General features: G+C 43.3%; 1 protein-coding gene across 7 annotated transcripts in view; it reads right to left on the reverse strand.

The window, feature by feature from the left end:
* The window catches only part of ttbk2a (tau tubulin kinase 2a), a 264,660-nt gene that overhangs the window by 159,860 nt on the left and 88,808 nt on the right, over positions 1–15,992 (reverse strand). For all 7 annotated transcript variants that reach the window (XM_080202945.1, XM_080202938.1, XM_080202939.1 and 4 more), the window contains one exon: positions 23–170. In XM_080202945.1, coding sequence (XP_080059071.1) covers positions 23–170 — 148 coding nt within the window. The remainder of the gene's footprint in view (positions 1–22; positions 171–15,992) is intronic.

A 15,992-nucleotide genomic window follows, 5' to 3' on the forward strand; every position in this document is an offset into this window, starting at 1 on the left:
CATCATGTAAAACTTAACTTACCTTGCAGTTTCTTCAAAACAGCAACTTCCATTTTGAGAACCTGTTTTGGTTGCTGGGCTGACTCCACTTTGAGAGCAACATTTTCCTGGGTCAGAAAGTCTACAGCTTCATAGATTTCTCCAAAGCCTCCACCTCCAATCTTTTTCAACTGCAAGACAAATGAAACATAAAATCTCAATAGCTATAGCCATACTTACAAGACAACACAAGCACATTTGCCACCTGTTACTAAACACAATAAAATGTATTGGCCAATTATATCTAATATTGCAAAGTTGCCAAGTAATTACAATTTGCATATCTTCATGGACATAAAGAAATAGAAGATGAACATGATGAATGAACCATCAAGTAGCACTGAATTGCATCAATGTCCGGAAATAATAATACAAGCTGTTTCACAGAAAAAGAGACTAAATGAATGCTACTGCAGGAGATATTAAGAGGGGTCACTGAACATTTGTTCAAAGAAGCTATAAAAGGATTTTAACAAGAGAATCCATGTTTGTAATTTGAAGAGTTAGAGGATAAGGATTCAATATCAGCCAGTATGAACAAATGTGATGGGTGAGCAGAATTTGGTGCAGGATATGATACAAGCAGTATGCTTACCACTAACATTTATCCTCTGTTGTGCGCCTTTTTCATAGAGATAGGATTGTCACAACATGTGAAAATTGTCTTGCACATGTTATGAACTGGTTTACAACTCCACAAGTAATGGAACAAAAATCACAGCGTAGGAAATGGGTCCTGAATGCAGCCCAATGTGTTGTGCTCACTCTTCAACTGCAGCTATTGGTCCTAAATTAATTTCCCACTTTTTTGTATGCTTTTATATTTTTCCTTTCAAATAGTTATCCAATCAAATTTAAATTGTTACTTTCTGACTCAATAGCCACATGTTCTAATAATCCTTGCTCTCCTTAGTTCAGGGTCACAGACTTGAAAGAATACAGCAACCAACCAGTTTAGCCACCCGCTGGCAGATTTGGCTGGACCACTTAAAACACCATCTGATCCTGCTTGGCTAAAACTGCTCCCTGTCCCAGGATCATCTTAGAATGCAAAGATAACTCATAGCTGTCCTCCACTGCAAACTGTCTTCATAAAACCCTCTCCCTGTCCCCTCCACCATCCTCCCCAACACTAAGTTCAAAGAGCTCATGGGCTTCTTTATCACCAAGATCAAGACAATCTGTCTCTGTTTCACTAATACTATACTTACCCCAGTCCAACACCAGCATTGTAGTGTTCTATGGTTCTATGTTTTGGTCACCTAAATACTGGAAGGATATTAATAAGGTTGAAAGAGTGCACAGAAGGTTTACAAGGATGTTGCTGGGACTTGAGAAACTGAGTTACAGAGAAAGGTCGAATAGGTTAGGACTTTATTCCCTGGAACGTAGAAGAATGAGGGGAGATTTGATAGAGGTGTACAAAATTATGATGGGCAGAGTGAATGCAAGCAGGCTTTTCCCACTGAGGCTAGGGGAGGAAAAAAACTAGAAGTCGTGGGTTAAGGGTGAAGGGGGAAAAATTTAAAGGGAATATTAGGAGGGGGTTCTTCACACAGAGTGGTGGGAGTGTGGAATGAGCTGTCAGATGAAGCGGTAAATGCAGGCTTACTCTTAACATTTAAGAAAAACTTGGACAGGTACATGGATGAGAGGCGTGTGGAGGGATATAGCGTAGGTGCAGGTTAGTGGGATAGGCAGAAAAATGGTTCAGCACAGCCAAGAGGGGCCAAGGGGCCTGTTTCTGTGCTGTAGTGTTCTATGGTTCTATCTCCACATCTGTTTCACTAAACAATCTGGCCATATTTGTGTAATACCTTCAATCAACCTCCTTCTCTAACTTCTCTCTCATTTTCCCTTATGTCCTCCTCTGCGCTCATCTTGTTCCTATTCCCGTGAAACTGATCACCCAACTTTCCTCCTGGTCCCCATGTTAACTATCACTGTAAATGGTTCTCTTTTTTCCCCAAATGCTCATCCCTCTCCTTTAAATCTGCCAACATTACCCCTCACTTCAAAAACCAACCTTTGAAAATGCTATTCTTAAAAACTTCTGTCTCATCTCATCCCACCACTCCTTTCCTCTCCAAAGTCCCTGAACGTGTTCTAAATATGTTCTCATGTTTTTCAGAACTCATGTTTGAGTCCTGCCAATCATGTTTCTGCCCTTCTACAGTACCACAACGGCACTTAACAAAATAACAATTATATTCTGTGATTGGGATAATGATGAACTTTCCTTTCTCGACTTGTCTGCAGCCTTTGACACAGTGATCACACCATCCTCCTTCAACACCTCGTCACTGTTGTCAAGCTAGCTGGGTCTGTTCTCACCTGGTTCCATTCTTATCTATCTAATTATATCCATAGATTCTCTTGAAATGGTTTTTCTTGCTGCTCTGACCCACTGAACTACATTGACTCCTGGTCAAGTCATTCCTCAATTCTAAAATGCTGATCCTTGTTTTTAAATTTCTCCATGAATTCACCCCTCTGTACAATCACCTCCAGCCCCAAAAGCTTCAGAGATAATGCGTGCCCCTCTAATTCTAGCCTCTTGTGCATTCTTCATTTTAAATCACTTCTTTATTGATGGCTATGCCTTCAGCTGCCTATGCCCCAAGCTCTGGAAACATCCCTGGTACATAGAATCCTACAGTGCAGAAGGAGGCCACTCAGCCCGAGTTTGCAATGACCACAATCCACCCAAGCCTGATCCCCATTACCCCATACATCAGCCTTAGCTAGAGCCCTGACATGAAAGCTGCTTCTCTGCCTCCCTTCCATCTTTAAAGCACTCCTTAAAACCTATGATCAAGCTTTTGGTCATCTTACTTAACATGGTTCATTGGGGTATTTTTAAAGATTTTTCTCAATTTTTATAGAAAAACACAAAGATTAATACAGTATAATTTTTTTCACACATACATACAGAAAAGATGGCAAATATTATAAATGGTTTGGAACATTATAACTTGTTGTAATCATAAAGGTAATGAAAGAACGTTACAGAGTGGGGAATATCAGGATGTCAAGATAAAGCCATGAGCACTGTGGTGCACACCCACTGGATAACAAGAACTGAGCTACATGGTATAAGGGAGCCTCTATAGGGTCAGATTAAATCAATCGGAGCCTAAAACAGTGCCCCAAAACCTCCAAACAATGAAGTGATACCACTGAAATAGGAGAACATCAGGATATAATCCCAAACCCAAGAGATTACAGTGTACACTCTCAAGCAGGATAACAGGAGCAGAGCTATATGCCCTTACAGGAAGAGTGCAGATAAAACAGAGCCCAGGTATTTAAACTTCTCTTTGGACCCCACAAAGAACAGAATACCTTCCATTAGGGAGATTGAACCTAAAATAAAGAATTTGCACCACATTTGAGTTTGCAACAAAACAAGCCTCACTCATCTCCAGTCCCATTTCAGCCAGAAAAGTTTACTCATTTTCTAACAAGGAGGCCCCACCAGGCAGAAGAAGAAGAGTTGTCAAGACAGCCACAGACATGATATCTCGTGAAAAGAAACAATCCACCCCCTCCTGCCAAGCTGATGGAAACCCTGTAGGATCAAATATAATAAACTGGAGTCTACATCAGCAACCCACAAACCCTGATAATGAAAGGAAACCTCCGAGACAAAGAAACACCTGGATGAGAGCCACAGACACAAGATACGGTTTGACAGTGTACGTTCTCACATGCAAGAAACCAGGAACTAGTATTTCATAGGAAATCTCATGGGGAAAAACTCAGACAATGTGCATCTCCAGTATTTGGGTTCACATTCAGGATCCAAACAACAGGATACTAGCCTCCAGAGGAACCTAAATCTCAAGGAGAGTTTCCAGAAGGCCCCAGAAAACACCTTCACAGGGAAGGACAGCCTCCTTCACCATCTAGTATATTCTCCGCAGGGTCCAGGAAAGGATAATCAAAGTAGCTAAAGTTTAAAGTTTATTTATTAGTCACAGTAGGCTGACATTAACATTGCAATGAAGCTACTGTGAAAATCCCCTAGTCGCCACATTCTAATGCTTGTTCGGGTAAACCGAGGGAGAATTTAGCATGGCCAATACACCTAAATCAGCACATCTTTTGGACTGTAGGAGGCAACCGGAACATCCCGAGGGAACACACGCAGACATGGGAGAACGTGCAGACTTCACACAGGCAGTGACCCTCCACTCATTGTCTGTACCTTTAAGACTTGATTATCTGTAAAGACTCGCATTCCAACCATTATTTAGTAAATTGAGTTTGTGTCTGTATATGCCCTGTTTGTGAACAGAATTCCCACTTACCAGGTGAAGGAGCAGCGCTCCGAAAGCTATTGGGTTGTACTACCAAATAAACTTATTGGACATCAACCTGGGGTTGTGAGACTTCTTACTGTGTTTACCCCAGTCCAACGCCAGCATCTCCACATCATGGCCACTCTAACCTACCCAGCCAAGTTAAACATCGAACAAAGACACAGTTAAAAAGGATTAACAGGCCTGGGAGTACTCATGCCACTCCTGGGCTTCAAACAAAACAAACTTCCCCCATCTCCAGAATTATTCAGGCCCTGCTAATAACAGTTCAATCTATTTTCCCCCCATCAAGGAAACCCTAGCAACGGAAGTCATTGTCATCCAGACATCCACAGTTAGAATATCTCAGGAGAAGACAAGAATCTCCTTCTTCCAACAGAATGACATACGTTCCAGAAGCCAAATTTCCAATCAGCCACTGTCACAACCTGTGCAGCCACGGAAAATATAAACAACTAACCCAAAAGGGCTCGACAACCAATGATTCCCGATCACACCTGAGTTTGCACGAGTAAATATTTCCCCATCTCCAGCTATGCCAGTCTTTTCCAGGGTATATGACTTGTCTGCAACTTCACAGGAGACGAAAATGGGTTCATTAACACCAAACTAACAACAAAAAACAAAAGAAAAATGTGACACTAAAGGAGTTTTCATCATCCATTGAGGACTTAAGGCCATACGTACCATCTCTCTACCAAACCACCAGCCCACCACCCTAAGGCACTACTCATATTATCCATAAGGATGCCACATCATATAAATCTCCATTATAAATGCCAAGGTTACAATATATATAAAAAAAACTCACAACCATGATGCCATACAACCAATCCAGCTGCCTCCCCAGTAGAACCAAGGAGACTCATTATTAACCTGCAAGCAAAGAAAATATCTCTGTATTACAAACATTAGACTTCAGGAATTTGGATTTGACACAGGGCCAAAAGCAGAGTGGGCAGACCCCCTTACCCACACTGCTCCATGGTACCACATGGAAGGACCAAGGCTGAATGTAAACAGTAACACACTTTAAACTAAGGTCTCCCTCATTCCACTGCCAGAGCATACCAGTGGATGAATCCCATTATAATTATATAAATATCTCTGGCTTTCAAAGAAAACTGGATAATAGACGACATAGGCCTAATGCTCATATATTAAACATCCTTGTCAGGATAAAAGACAACATCACAAAATCAGGATTATAATCACAATGGGAGTAGTTCAGGATGAATTATGAACTGCAGGATAACATAGTCTGCCACAGAGCTTGAAAAGGCCAAGGCCTTGGCAGGATTGTCAAACAACATTAAGGATCTGTCCATATCTCACCAAAGTCTCTTCATTTCCATTGCAATGTCACCCAAAAGCCCCATAGAAAGAGAGATCTCGGCCCTTGCAGGTGATGAGGTGCAAATGGGTCCACAAATACAAAGGTCAAGATAACACAAGACTAACAATCGGGGCCTATAACCAACCCCAGATCTTGAAGACCAGATACAGTGTGCCTCTTCAAACATGATAAGCCCAGCCTTCAAAATCAAGACTATGAAAGTATGGCAGCCAATTCTCAAATTCACCTGGGAAGTTATTCTCAGCTCCTCTCAGGACATTCCTTCTCGGACCTCAGTTGTCTGAATTAGCCAGATGTTGGACATGCCATTCAGCAGGATTTCCAAGGACTGAAGGTGATTTTCCACCAAGGAAACTGCCCTTTCAACTAACAGGATTCTTTCCTCCGCTTCATCCATTTTCTTTCAGATATCTTACAGTTAATGATATGTACCAGGGAGCCAAGGAAATCAGCCATAACTTTATTCACAGTGGCAGCCATCATCCAGATGCTTACGGTATTGCCAGAGTGTGAGCCCGCTCACCAGCACAATTGGCACTGCAAACAAGGCCTCATCCCAGCAGTCTCCGACCGCCTTGATCAACAAGGATTTTCTTAATTTTACTTGGTTTCCCATCCCCCAATTTAACCAAGACCTTTCAGGATCATAGCACTGAGTGTACACTCCTGGATTAGATAATTGTGGGTTGTGCATCATGATAAGTAGAAGGGCTGCACCAGAGTTTGCAAAAACACAGCCATTCCCAGACTTATATCACATGACTCCCATACTTCAAATTATAATGCTTCCATAAAGCACTTTGAGACATTTTATAGCACTAGAAGATGCTATATTGATTCTTAATCTATCACCAATTCTTGTTTCTGATCACACTGCTCATGGCTAACCACCAGAAGCTTACAAGAGTGCCAGATCATCACATCTGATTTTTCCTCAGCAAGCTTGGCTATATCCAGAAATTTAGTGGAGTGGCAGAAATTAAATCAAAGCCTTTGAACTCTGATCCTGCTCAACATTATAGCAACACACAATCCTACTATGCTGTTGGAAACGTACTTCCTTGAACATGGTGTAATGAAAAACAGTTAATAAAATCCCAGGGGTAGGTTGATTGATCATAGAACATAGAACATAGAATACAGAACATTACAGCGCAGAACAGGCCCTTCGGCCCACGATGTTGCGCCGACCAGTTAAAAAACAATGACCCACTAACCTAAACCAATCCCTTTTCGTCCATAAACCTATCCACGGATCTCTTAAACGCCCCCAAACTAGGCGCATTTACAACTGCAGCAGGCAGGGCATTCCAATCCCTCACCACCCTCTGGGTAAAGAACCTACCCCTGACATCCGTCCTATAACTACCCCCCCTTAATTTAAAGCCATACCCCCTCGTGCTAGATTTCTCCATCAGAGGAAAAAGGCTATCACTATCCACCCTATCTAAACCTCTAATCATCTTATATGTTTCAATAAGATCCCCTCTTAGCCGCCTTCTTTCCAGTGAAAACAACCCCAAATCCCTCAGCCTCTCCTCATAGGACCTCCCCTCCATACCAGGCAACATCCTGGTAAACCTCCTCTGCACCCTCTCCAAAGCCTTCCTGTAATGTGGGGACCAGAACTGCACACAGTACTCCAAGTGCGGCCGCACTAGAGTTGTGTACAGTTGCAACATAACGCTGCGACTCCTAAATTCAATCCCCCTACCAATAAACGCCAAGACACCGTATGCCTTCTTAACAACCTTATCTACTTGATTCCCAACTTTCAGGGATCTATGTACACATACACCTAGATCCCTCTGTTCATCCACACTATTCAAAGTCCTCCCGTTAGCCCTATACTCGACACATCTGTTATTCCTACCAAAGTGAATTACCTCACACTTCTCCGCATTAAACTCCATCCGCCACCTCTCGGCCCAGCTCTGCCACCTGTCTAAGTCTTCCTGCAAACTATGACACCCTTCCTCACTATCTACCACACCTCCGACTTTGGTGTCATCAGCAAATTTACTAATCCACCCAACTATACCCTCATCCAGATCATTTATAAAAATTACAAACAGCAGTGGCCCCAAAACAGATCCCTGAGGCATACCACTCGTAACCAAACTCCATGATGAATATTTACCATCAACCACCACCCTCTGTCTCCTATCCGCTAGCCAATTCCTGATCCAATTCCCTAGATCACCCCCAATCCCATACATCTGCATTTTCTGCAGAAGTCTACCATGGTGAACCTTATCAAACGCCTTACTAAAATCCATATACACCACGTCCACTGCCTTACCCCCATCCACCTCTTTGGTCACTTTCTCAAAAAACTCAATAAGGTTAGTAAGGCACGACCTACCCGCCACAAAACCATGCTGACTATCTCCAATCAATTCATTACTCTCCAAATAACTATAAATCCTATCCATAATAATTTTTTCTAAAACCTTGCCCACAACAGAAGTGAGACTTACCGGTCTATAATTCCCGGGGAAGTCTCTGTTCCCCTTCTTAAACAATGGGACAACATTCACTAACCTCCAACCTTCCGGTACTATACCAGAGGCCAACGACGACCTGAAGATCAGAGCCAGAGGCTCTGCAATCACTTCTCTTGCCTCCCAGAGAATCCTGGGGTAAATCCCATCCGGACCAGGGGACTTATCTATTTTCAGACCCTCCAGAATATCCAGCACATCCTCCTTATCAACTGTAACACTGTCAATTCTACTCCCCTGTAACCCAGTGTCCTCCTCAGCTATATCCATGTCCCCCTGCGTGAACACCGAAGAGAAATATTGGTTCAATGCCTCTCCAATCTCCTCCGGTTCCACACATAACTTCCCTCTGCTGTCTATAACTGGCCCTAATCTTGCCCTAACCAACCTTCTGTTCTTGACATACCTATAGAACGTCTTAGGATTCTCCTTAACCCTATCAGCCAAAGTCTTCTCATGTCCTCTTTTAGCCCTTCTTAGCTCACTCTTCAACTCCCTCCTAGCCAATCTAAAGTTTTCTAGTGCACTACCCGAGCCCTCACGTCTCATCCGAACATAAGCCTCCTTTTTCCTTTTAACCAACGAATCAACTTTTTTGGTGCACCGCGGTTCCCTAGCCCTACCAATTCCTCCTTGCCTGACAGGGACATACCTATCACGGACTCGCAGTAGCTGCTCCTTGAAAAAACTCCACATTTCAGACGTTCCCAGTCCCTGTAATCTCCTAGTCCAACCTATGCTTCCTAATTCTCTCCTAATAGCCTCATAATTACCCTTCCCCCAGCTAAAACCACTGGCCCGAGGTTCATGCCTATCCCTTTCCATCACTAAGGTGAACGTAACCGAATTGTGGTCACTATCACCAAAATGCACACCAACTTCCAAGTCTAGCACCTGGTCTGGCTCATTTCCCAGCACCAAATCCAATATAGCCTCACCTCTAGTTGGCCTATCTACATACTGAGTCAAAAAACCTTCCTGCACGCTTTGTACAAAAACTGACCCCTCTAACGAGCTACAGCTATAACAATTCCAATTAATATTAGTAAAGTTAAAATCCCCCATAACAATTACCCTATTACTTTCACTCCTAACCAGGATCGTCTCCGCAATCCTTTCCTCAACCTCTCTAGAACTTTTAGGAGGTCTATAAAAGACTCCCAACAGGGTGACCTCTCCACTCCTATTTCTAATCTCCGCCCATACTACCTCAACAGACAAGTCCTCATCAAACTTCCTCTCTGACACTGTGATACAGTCCCTGACCAATAATGCTACCCCTCCCCCCCTTCTACCTCCTTCTCTACTCCGACTAAAACATTTGAACCCCGGGACCTGCAGCAACCATTCCTGCCCCTGCTCTATCCATGTCTCTGAAATGGCCACAACATCGAAGTCCCAGGTACTGATCCACGCTGCAAGTTCATCCACTTTATTGCGAATACTCCTCGCATTAAAGTATACGCATTTCAAACTCTGCTCCACCCCACCCCTGCGATGCTGTGCATTGCAGTCCCCATCTATGCCCCCCTCACTTTCAACCCCTCTACTCAGGATCCCACCCCCCCCTCCGAATCAGTTTAAACCTCCCTGCATAGCCTTAGCAAATTTACCCCCCAGGATATTGGCCCCCCTCTGATTCAGGTGTAGACCATCCCTCTTAGAGGTCCCACCTTCCCCAGAATGAGCCCCAATTGCTCATTCTGATAAACTGCCCCTTAGTGTCAGAGGGTTTAAGACTGTAAACATGTGGGGGTCACAGGGATGGGGCCTGGGCAGATTGCTGTTGTGCTTGATGGGCCAAATGGCCTCCTCCTGCACTGCAGATTTTATGATTCTAGAAATGCATTGAATAATATAGAAATGTGAGAAAAGCTTCCAGAGTTGACAAACACAGGCCAGCATAGGCTGCAAGGGACATGTCTCTAGCACAGGCCCTGAAACAAGGCATCACTATTATTGATAGGCAGAGGGATCTGGGTGTACAGGTACATAGGTCAGTGGAAGCGACAATGCAGGTGGAAAAAGTAGTCAAGAAGACATATGGCATGCTAGCCTTCATCGGTTGGGGGACCAAGTTTAAAAATTGGCAAATCACGTTGCAGCTTTGTAGAACCTTAGTTACGCCGCACTTGGAATATAATGTTCAATTCTGGTCGCTACACGACCAGAAGGATGTGGAGGCTTTGGAGAGAAAAGGTTTACCAGGATGTTGGCCAGTATGGATGGCATTAGCTATGAGGGGAGGCTGGAGTTTATTCTCACTGAAACGACAGAGGTTGAGGGGCAACCTGATAGGTCTACAAGACTATGAGGGGCATGGACAGAGTGAATAGTCAGAAGCTTTTTTCCAGGATGGAAGAGTCAATTACTAGGGGGCACAGGTTTAAAGGAGATGTACTAGTTAGATTTTTTGTTTACACAGAGGGTGGTGGGTGCCTGGAACTCACTGCCGGGGGAGGTAGTGGAAGCAGATATGTTAGTGACTTTTAAAGGGCATCTTGACAAATACATGAATAGAAGGGAATAGAAGAGATGATCCCCGGAAGGGTAGGGGGTTTTAGTTCAGATGGGCAGCATGGTCGGTGCAAGCTCAGAGGGTAGAAGGACCTGTTTTTGTGCTGTAATTTTCTTTGTTCTTCTAAACCTGATATGGGAGCGATCTCATGACCCATATGTAACCAACTGGGTAAACATTAGATAGGACACCCTAACAGGCAAAGAGCTTTCAAGGGTTTCTGAAGGATATGAGAGGGATTATCTTGCTAAGAGAAAATAAAATAAGTGATTGACATAAGACCCCAAGAATAAAGTACAGAAACAAACTCTTGACAGGGAAAACACACTCAGGAATGTAAAGAGGTTCTCAAGGGGACCAATGCCGGCTCCAGCCTAACACTCTGGTTAGCTCATAGAACATAGCTCATGACGACTTCAGATGGGAACATGCTTTTCAAAATGATCCATGCTGACTTTGGCCTAACAAAGCTCAAAAAGACCAAGAGCAGAGAGACTGCCACTGCCAGCCACAGAGGCCAGCACTCTCCTGCTTCCCCCCTCTGTGGCACCACTCTCACCTGTTACAGGTGATATGTTTCTTCTGTCTGTTTAGCTTATGCACCAGATTTAAACTGTTGCTTCTTAAACTCTTAAAATCACTTATGACTTCAATTCCCTTTTTTGGCAATCTGTGATTCCCAGGCTTAAATCTTATAGCTATTACTGAACAATAATGTTTTTCAATTGAAATAAAGTAATATTTTCCAATCCAAACTGTACAAGACCCTTCTATGTTTTCAGAACAATTACAGCCTTTGGTTCTAGAGCCAACCAGCGAGCAAGCTATCCTAGACCTAGTAAAGTGCAATGAGTCAGGATTATTCAATAATTTCATGGTAAAGGAATCGCTAGATGATAGCAATCACAATATGTTAGAATTTCAGATTCTATTTAAAATAGAAAAGTGTGACTAGTTTAAAACCTAAATAAAGGTAACTAGGACGTATGAAGACAGAGCTTGCTAAGGTGATCAGGGAAACTAGGTTATAAGGTAGCACAGTAGAGTTACAATGGCAGACTTTTGAAGAGATATTTAATAACTCTCAAAGATTTACCTTAGTGGAAGAAAGAGTCACTTTCAGAAACATGCATCATCTGCGCTAAATATGGAAGTTAAGATTAGTATTAAATTGAAAGAAACTGTACAAATCTGCAAAAACTGGTGGGTAGGTCAGAGGATTTGCCAGATTTTAAGAAATATCAAATAACTAAAAAGATAAAAAGGAGGCAGAAAGCAGAGAATGAGAGAAAGCTAGCAACTAATATAAAAGTAGACAGCAGAGTTCCAACAAGTATTTGATTAGGAAAAATGTAATGATAGCTATTGCTAGTCCCTGAGAGAGAGTGCGTCTCAAGGGAAATTGATAATTGAAAACAACAAAAAGCAGAGAAGTTGAGCAGGTACTGTGTTTGTCTGTTTTTACAGAAGACAACTGAAAACTTCCCAAAAATGTTTGATAATCAAGAGAGGGGTAGAGATGAATTTAAAAATCACCATTACCAGGAAAAGGTTCTGGGAAAACTACTAGATCTAAAGGCTAACATATCCTCAGCAATCAAGTGACCTGCATCCTAGAGGTCTTTAAATAAGTGGCAGTACAGATATTAGATGCATTGATTATCATCTTCTAAAATTCTTTAGATTCTCAAGCAGTCCTAGTGAATTGAAATGTAGCTAATGTAACATCATTATTCAAGAAGGGAGGAAGGCAGAAACCAGGAAACTACATTCCAATTAGCCATCACCTCTCATATGGCAACTGCTAGAAACCATTATTAAGGAGATTATAGCAGGATACTTAGAAAATCACAATGTGACCAGGCAGATCGTATTAAAGAAAAAGATCAGAGATTTATGATGAAATAACATTCAAGATGGATAAAGGAAAACCAGTAGATGTTGGCGTAATTGGTTTTCAAAAGATATTTGATAAGGGGCCACAAAGACCACAGCACAACAGAAGAGCATGTTGTGTTGGGGGTAGCATATTACCATGAATAAAAGATTGGCTCACTAGCAGGAAGCTGATAGTAGAGGTAAATGACTCTTTCTTGGATTGGCAAGCCATAACTACTGAAGTCCCACAGGGATCACTGTTGGGTCCTCAATTTTTTACAATTTATATCTATGATTTTGAAGAAGGGACCAACGATATGGTAGCTAAACCCACCAGTGACACCAAGATAGGTAGGAAAGTAAGTTGTCAAGAGGAAGTAGAGAACCAGCAAAGGGAAACAGGCAGGTTAAGTGAATGGGAAAAACATTGGCAGATAGAGTATAATGTGGATAAATGTGAACTTCTCCACTTCAGCAAGAATAGAAATACTAATTAAATGGAAAAAGAGACTGCAGAACATGGTGGTACCGAAGGATCTGGCTGCCCTCACACACGAGTCAGAAAGTTAGTATGCAGGTACACCAAGTGATTAGGAAGGCAAATGGAATGCTGACATTTTTGCAAGAAGAATGGAATTATAAAACTTGGGAAATGTTACTGCAGCTGTGCACACCTTAGTAAGACCACACCTGGAATACTGTGCGCAGCTTTGATCTCCGATTTTGATAAAAGGATATCATTGCTTGAGAAACAATTCAGAAAAGGTTCATTCAACTCACACTGAGGATGAAGGGCTGATTTTATGAACATTAGGCATATAGGCATTGCAGTTTAGAAGGATGAGAGGTGATCTTATTCAAACATACAAGATCTTAATAGAAGAGGATGTTTCCTCCTGTGGGGGAGATTAGAAATAGAACATAGAACACTACAGCACAAACAGGCCCTTCGGCCCACAAGTTGCACCGATCACATCTATACCTACCAAGCCATAGAACTATCTGTAACTCCCAATCCCATTAGATCCCATATGCTCATCCAGAAGTCTTTTAAAAGACCCCAGCGAGTTCACCTCTACCACCACCGATGGCAGCCGATTCCACTCACTCACCACCCTCAGTGAAAAACTTACCCCTAACATCTCCTCTGTGTTTGCTTAAACCTTAAACCTGTGTCCTCTCGTAGCGACCATTTCAGCCCTGGGAAATAGCCTCCGAGAATCCACCCTATCTATTCCTCTCAACATTTCATAAACCTCTATCAGGTCACCTCTCAACCTTTGTCTCTCCAGGGAGAAGAGACCTAGCTCCCTCAACCGATCTTCATAAGGCATGCCTCCCAATCCAGGCAACGTCCTTGTAAATCTCCTCTGCACCCTCTCAATAGCTTCCAAATCCTTCCTGTAGTGAGGCGACCAGAACTGAGCACAGTACTCCAAGTGGGGTCTGACAAGGGTCTTATAAAGTTGCAGCATTACCTCCCGACTCCTAAACTCAATCCCTTGGTTAATGAAGGCCAGTACACCATATGCCTTCTTGACCACATCCTTCACCTGCGAGGCCGATTTAAGAGTCCTATGGATCCGGACTCCAAGATCCTTCTGCTCTTCAACACAGCTAAGACTCCTACCCTTGATATTGTACTCCTGCATTCCACTGGTCCTGCCAAAATGGACTACTACACATTTATCCGCATTGAATTCCATCTGCCACTTCTCCGCCCAGTCTTGCATCCTATCGATGTCACGCTGCAACTTCTGACATCCCTCCAGACTATCCACAACACCACCAACTTTTGTATCGTCGGCGAACTTACTATCCCATCCCTCCACTTCCTCATCCAGGTCATTTATGAAAATGACAAACAGCAAGGGTCAAATGAGGGACAAAGTTCAAGAATAAGAGGTCTCCCTTTTAAAACAGATGAAGAGTTTTTTTCTCTCTCTGAGGGTCCTTAGTCTCTTCTCTTCCACAGAAAGTAATGAAGGTTAGATCTTTAAATTATCCAAGGCTGAGTTAAGTAGATTTTTTGATAGACAAGGAAGTCAAAGGTTCTGGGGAGCAGATGGAAAGTGGAGGTGAGACCACAAGAGGATCAGCCATTCTGAAAGAGAATTCTGAAATTCTGAAAGAAATGGCGGAGGTGATAGTGGATGCCTTGGTGGTTATTTTCCAGACTTCGCTGGATTCCGGGGAAGTGCCGGATGATTGGAAAATGGCTAATGTTACGCCGTTGTTTAAGAAGGGTGCCAGGCAAAAGGCGGGGAATTATAGGCTGGTTAGTTTAACGTCTGTGGTAGGTAAAATGTTATAATCTGTCATTAAGGAGGAAATTGCGAGGCATCTTGAAGGGAATTGCTTGATAGAGCAGACGCAGCATGGTTTCATTAAAGGGAAGTCGTGTCTGACAAATTTACTGGAGTTCTATGAGGATGTGTCTAGGGCAGTGGATAGAGGAGAGCCGGTGGATGTGGTCTTTCTAGATTTTCAGAAGGCGTTTGACAAAGTACCTCACAAGAGGTTATTGCAGAAGGTCGAGGGACATGGAGTTGGGGGTAGGGTGTTAGCGTGGATAGAGGATTGGTTGTCAAATAGGAGGCAGAGAGTGGGGGTCAACGGGTGCTATTCGGATTGGCGGATGGTGACTAGTGGAGTGCCCCAGGGGTCGGTGCTGGGGCCTCAGCTTTTTACCATTTATATAGATGATCTGGAGGAGGGAACCGAGTGTAGGGTGTCAAAATTTGCTGATGACACCAAGATTGGGGGAACGGCAAATTGTGCGGAGGGTGTGGAGAGTCTGCAGAAGGATCTAGATAGGCTGGGCGAATGGGCCAGGAAATGGCAAATGGAATTTAATGTTGGCAAGTGTGAGGTGGTCCACTTTGGTAGGAATAATGGTAGGAAGGATTATTACTTACGTGGTGAAAAACTGCAGCAGGCGACGGTGCAGAGGGACCTAGGGGTCCTTGTGCATGAGTCGCAAAAACCCAGCCTGCAGGTGGTCAGGAAGGCGAATGGGATGCTGGCCTTCATAGCGAGGGGGATTGAATATAAAAGTAGGGAGGTCTTGCTGCAGCTGTATAGGGCATTGGTGAGGCCGCAGCTGGAGTACTGCGTGCAGTTTTGGGCGCCGCACCTGCGCAAAGATATTTTGGCCTTGGAGGGAGTGCAGAGGAGGTTTACTAGGCTGATACCGGAGTTGAGGGGGTTGAGCTATGAGGAGAGGCTGAATAAACTAGGCTTGTACTCGTTAGAGTTTAGAAGAATGAGGGGAGATCTCATTGAGACGTATAAGATGATGAATGGGATGGATAGGATAGAGGTGGAGAGACTCTTCCTGCTCAGAAAGGACAGTAGGACTAGGGGGCACA

Source organism: Carcharhinus amblyrhynchos, chromosome 14 (assembly GCF_965287045.1).
Source record: "Carcharhinus amblyrhynchos chromosome 14, sCarAmb.v2.hapA, whole genome shotgun sequence".
NCBI classification, from domain to species: Eukaryota; Metazoa; Chordata; class Chondrichthyes; order Carcharhiniformes; family Carcharhinidae; genus Carcharhinus; species Carcharhinus amblyrhynchos.